The sequence below is a fragment of the Trachypithecus francoisi genome, unplaced genomic scaffold (genome assembly GCF_009764315.1).
Source record: "Trachypithecus francoisi isolate TF-2019V2 unplaced genomic scaffold, Tfra_2.0 Lachesis_group2, whole genome shotgun sequence".
Lineage (NCBI taxonomy): Eukaryota > Metazoa > Chordata > Mammalia > Primates > Cercopithecidae > Trachypithecus > Trachypithecus francoisi.
The window spans coordinates 147,920,548-147,942,032 of NW_022681465.1; the positions used below are offsets into that span (position 1 = coordinate 147,920,548).

A 21,485-nucleotide genomic window follows, 5' to 3' on the forward strand; every position below is an offset into this window, starting at 1 on the left:
TAAAAAATTAACTGATTTGCCAAGAAATACGATACTTGAGAAAAGCCATCGCAGACACAAAAGAAAAAGAGCAACAGTGCGTTATGATGCAGAAACTGAGCATTTGTCTATCCATTTCTGGAAGACTTCTTTCTATGCATGGGACTGGCACTCATCCTATGCGTAGTTACTCCTTTCCGTGTTTTGTGTTTGGAGGTGTTCCAGATGGAGCTTTGTGGCACATTCTCAGCTACTTCCATTTCTAATTTCTTTGATTAGATACAACCTCATTAGGCTGTTAGAAACATTTGGTCTTCTCTTTCCAATTATATATACTTTAATGTATCAGAACACTTGGGGGCAACCTCAGAGACCTCCCCTTTTCACCCACACATTGACACAATTCTTGCTGCCAAATACCTTCCCTGATGCCACAGACCCAGGAAGAAATTATTTTAATCTTCTCCTACAAGGGACTGGGCTCAGGTAACAGCTCTTGCTTGGCATAGAAGTGAAAACAGTATAATAAAATACTTCACTAACATGCTTATATCACTGTTCTATTAAGCCCAATTCTCAATGCATAGCATCTTAAAGAAATAAGAAAAATTATGCCTGCTGCTTCTGCCCTTTATTATCCAATATCTGCCTGAGCACGGGTCTAAACTGACTTCATAATGAAGTCTTATACTTAAGCTGTGGTTTGTTTTTCATCAGAAATTAAGAAGTTTCAAATCTTAAGAACTACTTTCTTCAGGGTAAAAGGAAGCCTGATCCACAACTATTAAAAGTGCTCTTATGTACAAATACCCCTGGGGAAGGTAACATCATGCCTTGAAAGCATTCTAAGTATAATGACAGAGCAGAATTTTTCCAGACGAGCTTTGATTATGGCATGGGAGAAAGAACTGGAGAGCAGGAGTGACTCAAACAGAAGGAAAGAGGAACAGCTAAGGTGAGACAACAGAAAGAAGTCACAGAGAGAGATGTTAGTGGTGTAGGGACCAAACCTCACATACCTTATGATTTTGGCCACTCTGCTATCCCTGATGTTTCACGTTGAATGTGCCAATACCATATCTCTATAAGTAATAAAAACTGAAATTCTTACAGGTTGAGTATCCCTTACTCAAAATGCCTGAACCAGACATGTTTCAGATTTTGGATTTTTTCAGATTTTATGATATTAGCACATACGTAATGGCATATCTTGGGGCTAAGACTCAAGTCTGAACATGCAATTCATTTATGTTTTATATGCACATTATACACATAGCCTGAATGTAATCGTATACAATAGTTTTAATAATTGGGACATGAAACAAAGTTTGTGTTGAGTACTTACGTGTGGAATTTTCCACTTGTGGCACCACACTGGCTCTCAAGAAGTTTTGGATTTTGAATCCTTTTGGATATGGTATTTTTGAATTAGGGATGCTCAACCCGTACTGGGATCTTTCAAATAGCCAGGAGAAAAAAAAAGCTAGAATCATTTTAAGGTAGATGCACTTCCACCTGTTTTCTTATGAAAGCATATGCTCTTATTGAAGCTTGTTAAAGTCAATCTTACCTAAATTATTCACAGTGGCCAAAGCATATATTTCTCCCCAATACAAGGTCACACAGCTGAATTATAAGTGGAAGATAATTTCTTGATCTACTTTTTTCTGACAGCCTATCTTAATCAATAATCCTGAAGATATATACTGCATCTAAAAGGCAATTTAGAGATTTCTGTGGAAGCAACTGTAAATTTTAGGAAAATAAGTAAAGAGAAGAAAGGTTAAAATGCACTTACAAGCTGCAATTTGTTGAAAAGATGATGAATCAATGTGTCTGCTTCTATAATTCACAGAATTCAGAGTGTCTGTTTTCAGAATAAGTGTCCTATGAATTAACCTCCCTATATGTGGTGATGTTATCACAGCTTTATTAGAAGCAAATGCCTTTAAATCTTAGTGCTTTCAGGCATTTGGCTGAAGTAATTCACTCATGAGTAGGCTTTTGGAAATGTGCATAATTCTCTCCAACCAAGAACAATCTTCCCACTCTCTCAGGCATCAGAAGATGGCTCTGGAAATAAAGGTTCATTTATTTCCATGCACCTGTCATTTGGTTCCTAAGTGATGTGAATTGTCATTGAGTATCTAGTTCAAAATCAGGACTTGTCTTTTCCAAATTACACAGTTCTCATTTTATTTAGAGGTGAATCAAGAAGGCATTTTATGATATTTATGACCTCACCTTCCACATAATGCTTGAAAAGTAATTATTCAGTCATTTGGGTGGAAAAGGAGTAAAGAAACCTTCTTATTGTTTTAAATTAAAGCAAAGGACATGTCTAAAATACTTTGTAAGACAATCCCTAGGGTAGACGTTTCTTTTCTATGTTCCTGTATCACTCATATTAACTCTTTTAGTTGCGGATAAATGAATCATAATCCATAGCATTTCACCTGTATTTTGGTGTGTAAGTGATGTAGACAAACACATTTCTTACTTTCCTCTTAAGCACATACAAACACCTGTTGACTTTTTCATTGTTCATAGTTCTACACTAACAAAACACACACTCAAAACCACCTGATAGTGACCATCAATTCTAGGTCCACATGAAAATGTAAAGGAGGTAAGAATCTAACTTATTCATGGTTGATAGGTAGATTTCGGTCTACCAAATTTTTCTTGGGAGACTCAGAAGAAAAAATAGGCCAACAGGGAAACAAGAAGTCTCTCCCCATGATTACAAACCATCATGCAATGCACTAATTTCTTGCTGTTTATTTTTTACTGAGATATTGATCCATGCAAAGTGACTCTGCATTATTCCTGTGTTATCAAAAAAGACTGATTGCTTAAACTGTTAATCCCTTAGATGTAAGGAGCTTGTGTGTGTGTGTATGTGTATGTGTGTATGTATATATATGTGTGTGTGTGTGTGTGTGTGGTGTGTGTGTGTGTGTGTGTGTGTATGTATTTCCCCCTAAGCCCAGGAGGAAGTTGAGTTACTTTGTGAAAAGCATCTTTGCATGCAGCCAACTCCCTGCTTTAGAGCTTCTCCCATGGTTTCGGCCCATTAACCCGAGCACAACAGCTTGATGAATTAATGCTTATATAGGCACAGTTGGTAGCTTCCAATTAAATAATTATGGCTAAGCAGCTGCACGGAAGCTGTTATGCACCCTAGAAAGCCAGCTGTCAGTTTTATTGGTCCTAAGACAGAGGAAGAGTTAACACGTAGCTCTGGATGTTGGGTACAAAGGGGAAGCATATCATTTGCAAGATATATGCTACTGGTATGAAGTTCCTGCACATTCGTGCTAGCCTGTCCATGGAGAGATGGAGAACAAACTATTCCTCAGCAATCTCCCAGCAATTCAACAAAGAAAGAAGAAATGACATAGTCAGGAGAATGGAGCCTGTCCAGAGCAATCTAAAGGGAAATTGTGTTGGACAGATGAGCCTTTGATGAACACAGAAATGCCACTGGTAGACAAATAAATTTCAGTGTGTGGGTCTCATTTCTGTAAGCAAGTGACTATAAATCCAATGTGGTCTTTCTGGGGGGTACAACTGGTATGTTTTCATTTATGTGGTTGAAGCTTCTTATGATGCTATGTTTTCAAATATTCAAAATTGGAGAACATGGTAAATATTACAAAGCTGCATGGGAACTATCTCTAAGATGTACTTCTCCAAAAAGTTTGGAGAAGATATTTCTTCTTCAGAATGATAGATAATGTCATATTCCTTTATACAAAGCTAAAAAGCCAGAATCTTATCTCTACACTAGTGAGAAATTTACCAAAAGGAAGAAAACAATACCTGTCCACTAAGCTCTAGCATAAAGGAAGATATAGATTGTAGAGGCCACAGATAGGATTAATGAACCAAATGATGTTTGTTATTGCACATCACTATACTCCTGAGCTGATTACTGATTTCATTTTTTTCCACAGGTTGTTCTGGCTATGCAATACATGTGTCTTCACTTCTCAAAACCAAATGTGTGATAGCTTAGTAGAGAACGACTTGGCTTCCCACTAGCCTCTTCACCAAGGTTTCCAGCACCATTGCCAAATGAATAAACATAACTAAGGAAGAAAACCAGTCCAAGAAAGTCAGTCCTACTTTTATGTTTAAAGAAATTTAGATATTTTAATTCTGAATTCTGGATTTGTTTTAGAGTAAGAATAGAGGAAATCAAATGTTAACACTGGAAACACATTTCTTGTGGAATTTACTTCACCCAACTCCTGGGCCTGTTGAAAACTGGCAGTCAAAATCGAATACCAAAGAGTGCAGGCTGATTTACTCTTCCTTTCAGAGATCAATGGCTCGTAGTTTATAGTTTAGAATAATGCCATATCATAAAATGAGGAATCTGCAGGGTATCTTCATTTAAGCAAATGAACTGACCTCTAAAAACCCCTTACTTAAAAGGCTTCAGTATCATTGTTTCATTTCCTCCCTCTCTGGTTTCCTTTTATGTCAGTAATTCTATCACCTCAGCTGTCTGAAGGTGTTTGCATGTGATTGACAATTCTCAAGGATCTAGTTCCTTTTAGATAGATCTTAAATGAAGTTCAGCTTAATTAAGTCTGCAGTGCAACTCAGGTCTCAGTACAAAAGGCTTCAGAATCAAACAGCAGATTTGTAAAACCCTTAAAAGCAAATTTTAGACTTGGGGGGTGCAGGGGGCCTTTCAGCAGTCTGTACTGCCATCTAGCCAAGACCACATTATTCATGGCAACATCCATTTGTGTTTTCAAAGCCCCTGATGAAAGCAAGTCTTCAGCAAACAGCTTAATAGACCTCAAAGTCCAGCTAAATGAATAGACAGCAGTAATTTTTCCACTGAGTATACCAAGCTCCTATGGACAAACAGCCAAGATGTAATCATCAACCTTATTTTCACAATTCAATATTTGGCAAAAAAAAAAAAAAAAAGATACACATGCTTGTTTCCATTTTACATATTGCATATACCAACATCATTTGCATCTTGCGATTTTGGAGGCCTTTGAATATTCTGTGACCTCATTGGATAAAAGTTGCCTTAGGTTAGACATGAGAGCTGAATTATAACCTCTAATTCTCTAACTATAACTCAAGAGTTAAAAGAATTCCAAACCATGTTCCTTAGGTATGGACAGAACACACAGACCATATACATTTGCGAAGAGAACTGACACACATAAAAAATTAAAAGAACCCTTTGTACTTACGGTAGAAGACATATTCAGTGTAGCTTGACCAGATCTTGTCATCTGTATATTGGTTGATGAAAGATGCTGTCACCGATGAGTTACAGGCCACCATGTGGAATCCACACTCTGACAACATATCAAAAGCCCTTTCCAGGTGCTTGAATTTGAGATAAAATCTGGAGGTGTATCTTTCTGGGGCTCGATCAGGGTCTCTGCTTTCATTCAAAGTTTCTCCAAAGACTTCTTTTGCCAAGGAAATCCTTCCACAAACCAAAATCCGGGGAACTCTCCGAAACTTGGCATCTGCCTGTCCCTCTCTGCCTAAGGTGCAGGATCCTCTGTAACCCACAGTAATGAAACCCCACTTGCGGTCGGTGGGGAGCAGGGAGGAAGGGGGACAGATTCTTGTGTCGCTTCCTTGGGAGGCATCTTCAAAGTCACTGTGGCAGAATTCATCTGGGCTTTGCTTGATTTCATCGGGGGTCAGGAGTTTGACCAAGTCTGGGAGCTGGAAGTATTCAGCTTCCCTTTTCAGTCTTCCTTTTTCTGGAAAGTGATCAGGCAGGACCACCTGCCTGTCCCTGAGATAGTCCAGAATATAACGGAACAAGAATCCATCTCTGTCAATGAAAAACCTTCCCTTAGAGTCCTTGGCTAGATCATTAGCCGTGTCTCTCTTTGGGGAAAACATTTTCCACAGGAGGGAATGAGGGATGCTTATCAATGTGGAATGGCGAGTAAAATAAACTTGACCCCCAACATTGAGCTCTACCACCTCAGGGAAGGAGTTTGGAACTGCGGCCCCTTGCTCTCGAGGATAATAACGACTACAGTTTCCACTCAGAGCCATTGTCCCTTTCTTCTGCTGCTGCTATTTTGACTTGAAGGTGCAATCCAATGGAGTCACAGCCTTATCCTTTGGATCAACTTGTAAGAAAGGGAAAAGGATGCTAACTTATTAAAAAATGACCTTCTCTTATCCCAGTTTTTTTCCCCCAAGAAAGCAAAATGTATAAGAGTCCACAGGTGAAGTGATGCTGAAAAAGTAGCTTAAACCCTGGATGGTAGTGAGCTGTTACTTCATAGAATATAATCAACTCGTCTATATCCAATCTTCCGTCAAGCTCACAGGCAAGGCAGGCCAATTCCCCAGTTACTCAGATGTCCGTCTGAAGGAAAAGAGAAAAATTATTTCCTCAAACCCGGAATGAGTCAGAAAAAGAGTCCTCTGGAGAGAGAGAGAGGGAGGGAGGGAAAAACAGAGGGAGGGAGAGAGAGATTATTTTACATAAGCAGCTCTGGAACTACTGATCTCAGTCATTCTTCAATTAAATCATGCTTCTCTCATGCTATTTTGTGTCTACATGTTTATCTATAAGCCTCTGTCTCCAGCAATTCGTATGAAAAACAATTTTACTTGTAAGTCTACCTTAAAAAGAAACATGCAATTTTCAACTTCTAAATGGGGTTTTTTTTCAGCTGGACAGGAAAAGCAATAAGTCTTAGAGCTTACCTTAGTGAGTGCTGGAGACCCAGTTCTTGTGAAAAAAAATAATAATAATAATAACCATTTGTAAAGCAATCAGAATCCACAGCCAAACTGAGTCTGGATCTTGCCAAATTCCAAACAGGTAAACGACCGAGGTATCAGTGAAAAGTGCCAGAGAGGTGTGCTCTTGGAAAATAACTATTATATGTACGTATTTATATAAATGCCTATTTGTGTTTATATAAGTATGTAGGTACATATGTATTCACTCCGTATCTTAAGTTAAAACAAGTCACAAAAAAGTTAAACCGTGATGAGAGGAGGTTGGGTTGAAGAAGTAAAGCAGAGAAAATATTCAATCAAAGCTTCCCCAGGGTGGGGGAAAAATGGAAAAAGAAATCTTTGGAAAGGATCCTTAGAAGGGAGTTGCAAGAAGTACCAGGACTTAGAAGCTTTTCAGAAAGCCCAGAAGCAGAAAGATGGAGAGACGTGCCCTGCTGGGGTCCCAGGTAGCCACCCCACCTGCCGGCAAGGGCAAACGGACTCCCATGTTCCCAGCCAGGTGGGAGCCGGTGGGAGCCAGAGGCCAACGCAGCGCAGAGATGCCGGCAGGGGGCCCGGGGCTCCGGCTTCTCTGGTGGCGGAGCTGGGTGGTTCCACAGTTCCCAGTGCAGTTCGGATGCTGTTGTTTCAGCAGTGCAGGCAAGAAACCATCCAGGGAAATTACTATTACATCATCTTAAAGGAATATGGCTTAGAGAAAGCGGCAGCAGCTCCGAGTCACGTCCTCCTCGGTGACAGGTTGCCAGGACTGCATGGGGACGCCGCGCTCCCGCGGTGGGCACGCGATTGCCGGGCGCGCGGGGCTTGGGGCGGAGACGCAGTGCTGCGCAGCCACTTCCCTCCTTGTCCTGTCCTGGAGTCTGGAGTTTCCAAGGACCTTTTCCTTCTTTCTTGTTTTCACCTCCACCACCATCACCATCCCACAGCAAATCCCTGCCCCCCACCCAAGAGGTAAGTTGTGAGATAAACACAACTGACCTTTTATTTGAAAAATCTACAAATCTTCCCCCCTCCCCCTTCTCCCCTCCCCGTTCACGGAATTCCTGCTGAAGGGCAAATTTCTCTCTAAAGCTTGTTTTAAAACACAGACAGGCACACCAAATGACCCCAATGTTCAAACTACAAAGTGGGTTTTTTTAATCCTTTGATTTAAACCATATACACTCAAATTCTCTCTTTTTTCTTTTCTGTTTCATCTGCTTGCCACCACAACCCCTAGCAAATAAATAAATAACTATTAATATATACGTAGATGGGTAGATAAATAAACACTCTCTGAAATTAATGATGCTCTTTTGAAATGAAGACATGAAACACTGACATCCACAGAAAGCCCACAGTTTGCATCCATCCATAAGCCATTATCTTAGCTTACCTGTAAGAAATTGATACCTGCAACCTTTTTCTGGGGTTGTTTCCTTACTGAGCATCTCTTTGGATGTGCCCCCAGCCCCCTCCCAAGTCATCCCAAGAGGACTCTGGTGGAAGACACTCCTGCTAAAAGACATTTTACTCCTGTTCCAGAGGGCTCCCTTAAGTGCATCATTAGAGTTTCAGGAAGGCATTTCCAGGGCAACCTAATCCACTAACAAAGTGCTTCCAGTTGAGCCTGCCAGTCAATAATGGCCCAGCCAACAGCTTACAGTAAGTCTGCCATTTCCCCTTTAAAACACCAGTGTCTTAGGGCTCACATCCCTCATAAGAATATAGTGCTTGGTCAATTAATAATATATGTGAGGCACATGCCATCCCAAACAATTGCTATTTTTAAAAAGTGAAAACCAAAAATGGAGGTGAACTTAGGAATTATATACATTTTATGAGAAACGTGCTTATTGGTTACTCTTGCCCAAAATATTAGCTTGAAGATACACCCAACAGTAGGATAAATTAGTTTCTACTTTAACAATCTTTTCTGTCAATAAGCATTGGGTTACTGAACATATTCAGAGCATTAGCCAACATTCCTACATCTGATTATATTTGACTTCATTTCTTTAACTAATGCATTAACCTGTTCTGGCCTCAATCATTAGGATTTTAATGCTGGACCAATCAAGAAGATGCTTGTTATGTGATGCACTTATATCGCCATCTAGTGCCCTAAGCTACCAGTGCAGCTCTGTATCTGGCAACTTAACAGGGCCAAAACATTTAGATTTTAAGTTTTTATAGTGATCTAAGTTTCCTTGGCATGCACTGCTCACCATGACAAGAAAATAAATATTTCATTGACATCAGGTCAAAGACAAAATATATCTGAATTCAGACCTATTAAGTACTGGTTTTGGCTGTAGTAAAAGTAAGCAAATGTTTTGTTTTCTTTTATTTCTAAGAGAGTAGGCCAAAACGTCATGACAATAGCCTTGAAGCTCAGGTATTAAAACATTGCAGGGGCAGTATGGAAGTAGGTGGAGAAACAGAGTAAGAAAACTCATAATCTTTTAGAGCTAAAAAGGACTTGAGGAATGAAAAATTAACTATCTCATCTTAGAGATGCAGAACTGAGGAACAGAGAGGGTGAGCACTTCCTTGGGGTCACACAATTCCAGAGTAGCAGGATGGGCTTTAGACCACTGACTCTTCAGGATAACCCGTGTCCTCATTTTAACCTTAGATATTCCTGAACAGGAATAGAGAGGCGGCAAATCTAAGAAACAAGATTTTTTTTGAAACAACAAATTTCAAGATTACTAAACACGCTTTTTAAAAGCATGCCAATAATTAATATTAATTTAAATTGCAAGGTTAAAAGATTTTATAATATAAAAGAAGCATATTCTGAATTTTTAAAATGAGGAGTTCTGTTCATTGGTCTGGGTTTAATAGGTTAGGTTACTTTTGAGACAAGTAGGTTCTTAACCTTTTTTGGAAAATGGACTGCCTAGAGAATCTAATAAAACCTAGGAAGTGAACCCATGAGCATAAAAGTTTGCATTCACTGTCAAGACAGACCCTCTCAGGAAAGGCTGAGTAAAAAGAGGAACCAGTGAGGGACAGGGGTGGGGAGGCATGTAGTTGATGATTCACATAAGCAGAATTCCTCAAATTTTGACTATGAAACTTCTTTTTGAAGAGAGATTACACATACATTCACAGAGACACATGCTGAGAATTGAAAAATGGAAAACATTCAATAGACAACTTTAATCTTGCAACCCATGATTTGATCATACCACCTGAAACATTTTAAATTGGTATTTTTCATAAACACTGTAAATATCCTGTTTTGCACAATTACATTGCATCATATTTTTATACTGTTATGTGCTAAAAGAGTTTATTATAGTAAGCAGTTAAAAATAAACACTAGCTTTGCTAACTCTATTTGGGCATATCGACTCTTTAATCTAAATGGAACCTCAGAAAAGCAAAACGGTCTAGGCCTCCCTTACCTTCTGAGAGATCAGGGGTTTGGTTCAAGACTGACCTGAAGCCCATTCATGTTGGGGTTCATAGACCTCAGGTTAACATCCCCAGATCTGTACTCCTTGCTTCTTTAGTCTCAGGGATGAAAACGAATGAGAGGTGAGATTAAAAAGATAACAGACTTGAAGGAAATAAAGCAATACACCACACAAAGAGATTTAAATAGTGCTAGAGTAAGCGAGTGTGTCTCAGGGAAGTTGTCGGTAAGCCCGGCTGTTTGGTTCCTTAACAAGAGGCAAGAAGCCAAGTCTAGGCTGTGAGTGTATTCCTAGCCTTCGTGTCAGCAAATAACACCGCTAGTGTTATTATTCTCTCCTGGCAGCTCTCCACTGAAACACTGTGGGATGGCACTCCCGGACTGAAGGCTGAACAGCATACGGCAACAGATTTCTCTCAGAGGAAGAGCAAGGAAGAATGTTCCATCCTGTTCTTTGTAATATTCAAGCATATAGCAAATCAAGACGTATGTTAGGTAAATTGTGAAATTGATAAAATATGTTTTCGCCTCTGTTTCCTACTTTCACATACACAGCTAAATATTGAAGGGTATATTCTCAAAAGGACTATTTTAATTTTGAAATAATGTGATCACTCTCTACATTCTCACCCCTAACACATCCTTAAGTTTTCCCTGCCCTCAAGCAGATATAGCTTTCATGCTGACAGCCTTTGCTATTAGGGAGGAAACAGATCTCGTAAACTTACTTATGCTAAGATGCTGCACACTCATCGTGTTATGTGCTCCCAAGGACTCCTGCATAATCACCATTATCTTAATAGCTGCTGTTTATGGAGGGCTGACCATCAAGTCCTCACCACAGTCAGTCGTTACTCCTCTTCTAGCTCTGTCTGGCTGGTTGTGTGACTTTGAACAGGAGACTCATGTCTCTGAGCCAGGGTATGGTGGCAATAAGAAGACCTGCCTCCCAGGTGTGTTGTGTAGACTAAATATGAAGATGCATGTAAGCTCTCTGGCACATTCCATGGCTTTTAGCAAGTGCTTAATAAATGTCATTAGTGTTCATGCTAGTGGTTTAAAATATCTGTATTCATTGTTGTTAAACTCCAATTGAGGCATAAAGAAATTACAAAAGATGCCCAAACATAGAAATTGAGTTCCACATCCAAAATCGTTACTGTTTTCAGTATGAAAATTCAGGTTAAGACCATTGCTTGTTATAAATGTATTTATTATTCATGGGGGAATTTCAGGATTTGGTTGGGGAGATGGGGTGGCAGAGTGGGGAACTGAAAATAATCGGTATCCCAGTGATTAAAAATGAAAATGCCACTATCTTTTGCCAGACAAGATTATTTCCCTGGTACCCTTTCATTTATACTACATGGATTTATTAAGTGCCTATGTTGTGTCCAGCACAGTGCTGGGTAGTTGAGATGCGAAGTCGAATTTGATATAATATCTGACTCAAACACTCACATGCAACTGCACACACAAACTCAAAATCCTACCAATGGGGGAAAAAATTAAAGTTACATTGGCTAGGTATGGTAGCTCGCACCTGTAATTCCAGCGCTTTGGGAGGATGATGTGGGAAGATTGCTTAAAGCCAAGAGTTTGAGACCAGGCTGGGCAACAGCAAGTCCCTGTCTCTACAAAAATAAATTAATAAATAGAAAAATTAGCCTGGTGTGGTGGTGCATTCCTGTAGTCCCAGCTTCTTGGGAGGCTGAGGTGGGAGGATAGCTTGAGTCTCGAGTTCAAGGGTGCAATGAGCTATGATGGTGCCTCTGCACACCAGCTGGGCAACAGAGTGAGACTCTACCTCAAAAAGAAAACAAAGTTATAGATTCTTGGGCACTGCCTTTTATTTTCAGAAATATCCCTAGTGCTACATTTGGCCTTTGGTGTTACATAGTTCACATATGATTTTGACAAACCATTTAACCTCAGATGGCCTCTGCTTCCATATTTATAAAATGGAACTGTCTCCCCTTAAAGAGATATCATGACCAATGATAAAATAAAGATAAAATGCAGCTATCAAAACTTCAGACATTCTAGGAAGTAATTTGCTATGTAAGAAACAGATGAAGAAGGCAGCAAACAGCCACCTTTCTTGTTAACGTAAAGCCTTGCAAGAAAGAATTTGGATTAGACTTGTATAATCTAAAAGTTGGGAGTGGAGATCCTTCGAGGTCATCCACTGGAGCCTCAGATTCAGATAAAAGCTTCATAGCAGATGTTCAGCCAAGTCATTTCTCTCACAGTTTCTCCCTGAAAATACTACTGATTTCCACTGTCATAAAATACAAATGAAAGCAAAAGCTGTCTTTATCACCATCGTGCCTCTGAACAGGAGTCTACAGGATAAAGTTCTTCTAAGTGAACTATAATTTTGAGATTTGATCTTTAAAAAAAATTATGCTACCTGAAAACAAAAGTACTGCTCTTCAGGCATAAAGGCAACATTATTGACTATATTCACAGGGTCTAAAGTTTTTGCAGTGTGCATGTATGTGAGTGTGTAAGGAAGTATACATTTCTGTAGTAGGTACAGATGTGAAGTCACATTTTAAATTTGTCTTCGAAATGAGGAAGCACTTTGGGAGGCAGAAGCGGGAGGATCATGAGGTCAGGAGATCCAGACCATCCTGGCCAACATGGTGAAACCCTGTTTCTACTTAAATACAAAAAATTAGTCGTGTATCATGGTATGCACTTGTAGTCCCAGCTACAGGAGGCTGAGGCAGGGGAATCGCTTGAACCCGGGAGGCGGAGATTGCAATGAGCGGAGATCATGCTACTGTACTTCAGCCTGGTGACAAAGCAAGACTCCATCTCAAAAAAAAAAAGAAAAAGAAAAACAGGAAGCTATTCTGGAAAAACTGGTCAAAGTCAGGAGTGTACAATTTGGCCATGAAGTCAAGTAAAGCCAACTCCCACATATGTGTTTTAAAACTGTTATCTCATCAGCATGAAGCCTAACCAACAGAAATATACTTATTTCTGAAAATAAGTTGGCAAATGAAAAACATAGCTGCATAATTAGCTGCACAATTCTCAAACAATTGGTTTTACTAAATATACATGCGCTATTTTAGGAATAGCCCTAAAAACAAGAGGCCTACCTTGCCTCCCCTGAAATCCTTCCCCTACAGCGTGTTGATCCATGTCCTGTTACTATCTGTATGATGTGTGTTAGCTACATTGTATTATACATGTTGGTGGAGTCCTCATTATGTCTGCTCTACTTACTATGTAATATATCTCTCGATAAAGGAGTAGTGTAAGTTGCAAGCCAGTAATTATCAACCTTTTATCTCCTACCTAGGGAATCCATCTTTCCAAAGGCATCTTTGTCGTCATTCCACAATATGCAACGATACAAGCGGAATGAAATCAGAATCTGCTTAGGTGTTAGGTTCAAAAATATTTATTTTTTAAAAAATCTTCCAGAATTTGCAATAATAAATATATCAATTGTCTTTAGAGTGCATTTTAATTTTTTCTAAATAGTTTTATATATGTATAAATGGAATTTGTGGAATCCCCTGAAGCAACTTAAGGAAATAGAGTTTTAAAATATTGGTTGTAAAGAAAAGGAACAGATTTTAGAATCAGGCAGAACAGAGTTTGAAAGAGGTACCTACCAGCTATATAAACATGAGCAAACACTTTACTCTCTTATGCTGTTGATGTGACCGGTCCCTTTTCTGAAAGTCTGGCTCTCCCTTCTAGGAGAGGAATAGGAGAAAGTAAAGTGATACTCGGAACTTTAAGCACATTTGCCCTTGGAGACTGATAATTAGTTCATTTAAAAACAGGACTTCTGACTTGGAAAGAATCTACACCTTTCAAAGGATGATGAACAGAAGAAAGTGAATGAACAGGCTGGCTCATTCAAAAGAGATCACATCATCTTACAGTGATTCAGCACAGTCACTTTGGTATAGCGATTGTTTGTAGAAGGCGTTTTTCACAAATAAATCCAAACATGTCATACTCTTAGGCTGAAATGAATCTTACCAGTGGCATCTACAGATGGGGAACAGCAGGAAGAAAGAAGGGCAAACACTGAATAACAAATGGAAAGATTTAGCTCAAGAGCAAAATTGAATTGTTTTATTAGAGGACTTGAGGACTCAAAGCTGAGAATTGAAGATATGCTCTACCACTTTTTTCCCTTCCCTTTTGAATTATTTGCAAGAAATCTGTGCGGCAGGGGTCATTTTTTATTCTTGGTACCCACAAGCACAAGGTCTGGCATCTGAGAGATGCTCAATTAACGTTTGTTTAATTTAATTGTGGAACCAAGGACGATATCCTCAGAATGGGCCAGTGAAACAATAAAAAAGCTGATAAGGTCACACCAGATGGAGTTGTTGGTTAGGAATATAAGGTAGTTGATTCCAGTTTATTTCTCAAACATTGAGTTCTACATGCTAGCAGGGATCTTTCTATTTGGTCGGGTCCCAGAGAAATAAGCTGACTGCAAAAACCACCCTCTCTTAACCCACTACTACAAAGAGGTCATTCATGTCTTCGACGTGGGGTCAAATTGGAATGGAAAAAAGAAAAACCATTAAAAGAAACACTACTGAAAGAGTAAGACATCAGAGTTTTCGGTTTCAAAATTTCACTAACACCAGTTTCTTAAAAGATTCATGTCTGTGCCTGTGGCCAAACAAATTAATAAAATTAACTGACCCAATTGCCAGGCAATTCCACAGGCATTTTCTAGCTTAATTCCTAAAACAATTCTGAAATGCTAGCATTGTGGGGAGAATAAAAGAGCCTCCAAGAGGTTGAGTAACCAGCAGCAGATCACACCAAAGTCGTCTGATTCCGAGGTCCTACACCCAACTTATTTGGGCATATAGTTTATTTTATTAAATATCCTCACTGTGTACCCAATATGTTTTGGTTTGGCATCACACAGAACAACAACACAATCCAGCATAGATCACCACTATATCCCCAATCGCAGTTCAGTGCCAGGTTCGGAGTAAGCACTCTGTATATATTTGTTAAGGGGTTGTGAGAATGAACAAGCAAATGAATAAATGACAGAATAGACCACCAATTAGGGCAGTGGTATCCAGAAGTTTCAGCTGGATACAAGTGTGTGATCTAAGAGTGTAGCATATCTAATTTTCTTTACTGAAATGTTGGTTCCAAATGTGAAAAACGAAATGTTTATGAATAGAGCATCAGAGAACTGACCCTTCATGAATCCAAAAGGATAAGTAATATATATGTTTATGTTCCAGAATTTAAAAGTTTATAGAAATAAGACATTGCTTTTAGGATAAGAATTTACATCAGAACAATAAAATTCTAGTTTTAATTTTTTTAAGTGCTTATATGCTTGAAAAATATGATTTACTGAAAAAGTATTTTGGCAAGGTACCAGACAATTCTAATCCAACTATTTTGTGCATCAGTTACTCTGCATTCTTCCCAAACGTGTGTAGAGTGGGTTATGGAGTTAGAATGCCTGATAATGATTGACCTACATAGACACACATACTGGGCACAAGATTTAAGGGGCCAAAGCACATAATTCAAATACGAGGTAGGAAACACCACCTTTTTTGCTGTACAATGCAGATTAGCACAGCTTCTGCCAAGGAAATTGCATGTTACCTTAACAGACAATGATCTGAGCCTCAAGCACATCTCACAATTACCCTAGGGGTCTCTCAAAATGACAGGCTGGTACCATTGCAATGTGCAGTTCCAATGGCTGCCAGAGGACATTGGACAGTTGTTTGAAATGGAGCCAGTGTTGTATATCTTCCTGATTAATCTGGTTGACATTCATCAGGAAAAGGAATGCCTATGAACAAATGAACTGACACAAAAAAAGATTTATGTATCAGATAGAAACTGGATTCAACCTGGTGTCCCTTGAACAATCTCTTGAATTTTTCATATCTTTACATGAGGTCTTGAGAGTAGTTATATACATTCGTGTTGTTGATGTGTAGGACATAGAAGCTACAATTACTCCTGGATAGGACATATAAAAAAATTATAAATTAAGATTAAAAATTAGATGAAAGGGCTAGGGATGGAGAAATAATAAATGCTTTACTTGCACCAAAGATAGTAATAAAATCCCTTCCTTTTATTGCCATTTGGTCCAAGGTCATTTATACCTATAAGGGTAAAGAAAGAAAAAGTAACTGCCCAATGGAAGTGACAGATGGAGTTTTATTATTGTGAGGCACTGACAATAATAAAAGGGCTTCACAACAGTAAAAAGTCACTTCCCTTCAAAAAAAAAAAACAAGATCACCTGCAGAGCCACTGGCCAATCAGATTCAACATAGAGTCCTTCCCTAGAACCCCACATAGTAATGACAGCTAAGATTGCTGAAGTCCAACAAAATACGTTTTGAGCCCCTTTAAAATGTTTTGTCCATGTCTCTTATTACTATTCATTTACTCAAATATGTATGTATCTATTTGTATAAGGACCTATGTTAGGCTTTATAAAGGATGTAATAGTGAATCAAACATGAGTGTTACTTTCACTAAGCTTATAATCCAATAGGGAAAACACTCTGTGTCTGACTTGGAGACAACTCGCACACAGGAGAAAGTGATGACTGCTGCTAAGAGAACTGGAAAAAGTTCTATGAGAGAAACAGAGCAACCAAAGACAAAGTCATTTTTTGAAACTCTAAGAAACATCATGCCTAGAACAAAGTGCCCATTAATAAATTATTGATGAACTAAAGAAAGTGCCACTTTGCATTACTATACATTTACTGGTATGAAGTCAGAGAGGCACTCATTTAGAATTCATTTAGAGCTGTTCCAGACAGGGCTGATTCATTAGAGTGCTGATGATCTCAGAAATATTTTATATGTGTATATAAATGTAAGTCCATTGCAGCACTCTACCGTACAGCTAATTTGTATTTGATTCTCAGCCAGTGGAGACTAAGAGCCATTTGAGTGGCTCTTCCCTCTCCATTTGTTGACTCCACCAGCTCCCTCTTTCTCTGGTTCCTTCCTGAAGCTCAAGATGGCTGACAAAAGGTGACCAAGCAATGGTGCTGGAGATTCTGCAAAAATCATGAAAGGTGCTGGAAGGTAGCAAGCAGGCTGCACTGCAACAGCCTCAGATGCCCCTAAGGAGGTGGTCTAAGAAACCCAGATCAGCAGACATTTGTTGCCTGGTAGAAATCCTTTGAGATTTTGAAGGGCAACATAAGCCTTGCAGCAACCCAGAAAGATATGAAAGGTAAATAGAAGAAATCTTTAGCCAAAGGCACATACAGCATCAATTTAGTTAATGTGATAATTTTCAGGAAGAGGTTCCCCCATGCTAACAGGGTATGACTATAGTTTAACATTGGGGGATGGTAGTAAAGGAGGATTCCAAGCACTGTTTCTATTTCAGATACACAGGGAGTCCTGTAATTAAGGATATCCTGAGGGTCTGGGGAAGTTGACAGTGTAAGCAACAATTCTTTTAGGCAACTGTGTGACACAAAGGAGATCTAATAAAATCTTGAAAAAAGAACAAGTTACTTTTGATCAGCACAAAATGACAACTTTGAAGGATCTGTGGTCACCTTTCATTACTGCAAATAAAATTTTCCTTAAGCTAATCTAATAGTCACAAATTCATAGCATTCACAAAAATATCAAAACACATTTTAAGTACTAAAAATGATTATTTCTCACATGGAGAAGCAATGAAGCATCACGGCTAAAAGGGTGGGCTTTGGGATCAGAGAGTCCTGGGGTCAAATCCCACCTCCATTATTTACCAGCTTGGAAAGTTACATATATCTGAGCCACAGTTTTCTCATCTGCACAACAGGAGTAATAACTGTACTTCCTATACAGAGTTTTGTGAGAACTAAATAAACAATGCATGTTGAGTGCTTAGTTCACTAACTAGCCCACAGTAAATGCTCAACAAATGTAGCGTTTGCTATTACAAACACGTTGCTTCGTGTCTTTTTAAAAATGAATTCTCCCCTCCCCCAGACTGTTCTAGATTATTAGCTCCACAAGAGCTCAGGGTAGAGCCACATCACTAACATTGGCCAATCCTTACTCTGGACCCCTTACGGATGTGAAGGGAAGGAAACAGAGCAGTCACATAAATCTCCCTTGTGGATGCACAGCCTCCTACTGAGAGGTGGTTTGGATAAGTCAAAGAGCATTATACAGCAGTGTTGTAATGTTTCTTGTATGGATAACACATTTTCTACCTGACAAGTGATCACTGGCACCATCTCTGGCCCCATAAGCTCCAGAGCTTTCTCCTCATTTGTTAGATGTCACTTGTCCCAGCATGGTGCTTTATATACAAGGATATCTAAGCAAAAGTCTGCACATTTTTAATGTTCTCGTCTTTCTTTGCAAATATTCCCCCTTGTTGACCTAATTCAGCCTCAGTGAACTATCAACACCGTATGCAAATGACTGCAACATCTAAATTCTTGCCCTTGCTTTCTTCCCAACTTCCATACACCTGCTGGGCATCTTTACAGAGATCTACCAGCACCTTACACTGGAGTCCAAAGCTAAATATCTGTTTTCCACTCTCATATTTTTCATTTCCAAGTTCTCCTTCTGTGTTAAGAGCAACACAGGTTTCTCAGTCCAAGTGAAAATCCATCATCTGACCCCTCCCTTTCCATTGGCATCCAACACTCAATAATTGAATCCACCCACTTTCTCTACTATACTTCTTTCAGATATCTCTTCTCTTCACTTCCATTTGTCATACCTTTGTTCTTTGCCTTTTACCCAAATTTGACTAGGAAATAATTACGGAACACTTACCATGAGCCAGGCACAACACTAAGCTATAAGCTCTATGTGTTGGGGATCCAGAAACAAATAAAGTAGACCAGCTCTTTGCTATCATGGAACTTCCATTATAGGCCAGAAACACAGATAATAAACAAATAAATAAATAAACGAGCAAGATAATTTCAAATAGTGAAATTAGCTATGAATAAAATAGAATAGGTAATATTTTTAAAAATATCTTGTTTGGGGGCAAGAAGAGGATTGGTACTGCAGGCTGAGACTCTGGGGAGGGGAGCCAGCTATGTGAAATGCTGGGAACAGTGTGCTCTAGTCAGATGGAACAGCAACAGCAAAGGCTCAGTTGTCTGAGGTGAAACTAAGCTTGGCTTGTTCAAGGATCCAACAAAGCCAGCAAGTTGGATCCCAGTAAGCAAGGGTGAAAGTGCAGGTCTGAGAAGCAGGCAGGGACCAAACCATAGATTTCATTCTATGTGTTATGGGAAGTCACTGGGGATTTAAAGTTAGATGTGACATGTTCTGGTTTGCTTACTTTTTAAAAGGTGACTTTGGCTGATATGGGGATAATAGATTGTCAGGGAAACAAAATTAGTTGTAGGGAGATCAGTGGGGAGAATTTGCACGAATTTAGTGATATATGATGATGTCTCAGACTAGAGTGAAGTAGAATAAATGAGGAAAAGCTGGTGAGGATTTTGGAGGTACAGGTGGTGGTATTTCTATATGGACCCGTTAATGTTCTCCTTCCTTTCAAGTTTTTTCATCTCAGTTCATTTGACACAAAGCTAACAGTGTCCTCTTTCTAAAGATGCCATTCTTTGCCCAGATATCTTAATTGGCTCCCAACTGCTCACAGAATAAACTCCAAAGTCCTTGGTGTATATTCAAAGCTCTCTGCTATCTGGCCTCACCTTCTTTAGAGATCCATACAAATGGGCTTATAGGGAAAGGGAAAAAATGGTTACAGAGACATTCCAAAGTTCTGAGATAAATCATTTCACAAATAGCGATATTTACAGAAAGTGGTGCTGGTTTTGGATATGTGAAGGACCAGCATTCACAGCTCTTCAACTGCTCTTAAAATCTGAAAGGTTCTGTCATAAATGAAAGAGCCACAGTGCCTCAACCAGTGGCTTGCTTTAACTTCTAAGGGAAGAAATAGGAAAGCTCTAGGAACCAGAAGAAATCATGTAGCCCCTTAGAACACAAATAAATAGATGAATTAATTGATTTTGTTATGATCCTTGGCTTCATTCGTTCCCTGGTCTAAAATCTCCCATTATAATGCAATTGAAGTGAAACCTCACAACAAAATGTAATGATCAAGCGAACTATAAAAAGGCGGAACTTGATAGAATGAAATCATGTATCACATGTACCATATGATTTCCTTTCTCTTCTGCCTTAAGTAAGCATTTCTTGGAAATCAAAAATTCATGTCAAGATCATCAAACCAGACTTGAGACGTCATCAGGATTAACAACCTAGAGTAACAGAAGGGGGCAGTGTTATCACAGTCTCTTGCATTCACCTGAAACCTTGAAGAAGAGAAACTGAAAGTTACCCTGAGTAACACTGTTCACTTACCCAGCATCCTGAATTGAGTCCCAATTTCAATTACTCATTTCTTTCCACTTGTAAAGTCTTAAACTCCCAAAGTCAGCAATGAGATGCCCCCTTTGGTCCACCAACTTGACATACCCTGCCAAGCCCTATGAGAAACTGATCCCTTCTCACTGTAACCTCAAGAAATGCAAGCCTGTCTCTACATTTACCTTCATTATTAATTATTCTGCCTTTTACGGAATGAATGGTGAAAGAAATTCACTTGTATTGACCATATAAGAAAAATACTTACTATTTAACATGTTCTCATCAGAAAAGTTCTAAAGTTTCTTTGTATTGCTAGAAAAACAAATGGAAATATGCAGCTTCATACACAAGCACTGCCACAAACACTCACTGATAGTCTGAGATGCATAGCAAAACAGGGAACCTTCTCAGTCCTTGAGATAATTTAGCAGACAAGTCTAGAGACAGATATGTGGAGGCAAAAGCTGGAAACACCCCCAAAGAGGTAGTGAAATTTCTTAAGGAAATCTGAGGAAGGAGAACTCAGTCAGCTCTCTTCGGGGCTTAGGGAGGGAGGATGAGAGGAATGAGAGGAAATATCATGACTAGAGAGGGTTGCAATTGCACCTTGAAGGACAGGTGGCACCTAGAAAACAGAAGCTAAAGGTTCTATGTAGAAGGGAAAAGTGGGTGAAAAAAATGTGAAAGTGTGTGTCAGGGGTATATGGAGGGCAGCAGCAGTTAGGAAAAGAACAGTGAATTATCCAGTTTGGCTGCAGCAAAAGGCACAAGTGAAAGAACAATGGAGAAGTTTGAACCTAATTCTGTAAACACTAAGTAGTAATTGTGAGTTTTTGAGCAGAAATGACAGAAACAAGTTTCTCAACAACCACCACTTCTAAGGAGTAATTCAGAACTCATCTACCCTCTCCCTAGCATCCCTTTGCTCACTTATCAGGGAGGACTTCCACCAATGATT

General features: G+C 39.2%; 1 protein-coding gene across 3 annotated transcripts in view; it reads right to left on the reverse strand.

The window, feature by feature from the left end:
• KCTD16 (potassium channel tetramerization domain containing 16) overlaps nt 1-21,485 on the reverse strand; it is a 322,902-nt gene that overhangs the window by 274,801 nt on the left and 26,616 nt on the right. Inside the window, exons 1-2 of one of the 3 annotated variants that reach the window (XM_033180786.1) lie at nt 6,703-7,359; nt 5,208-6,358 (exon numbers count right to left, since the gene is read on the reverse strand). In XM_033180786.1, coding sequence (XP_033036677.1) covers nt 5,208-6,039 — 832 coding nt within the window. In that variant the 5' untranslated portion in view covers nt 6,040-6,358; nt 6,703-7,359. Of the gene's footprint in view, nt 1-5,207; nt 6,418-6,702; nt 7,360-21,485 lie in introns of those variants that run through there. The other 2 variants (XM_033180785.1, XM_033180784.1) reach the window with 2 other exon arrangements.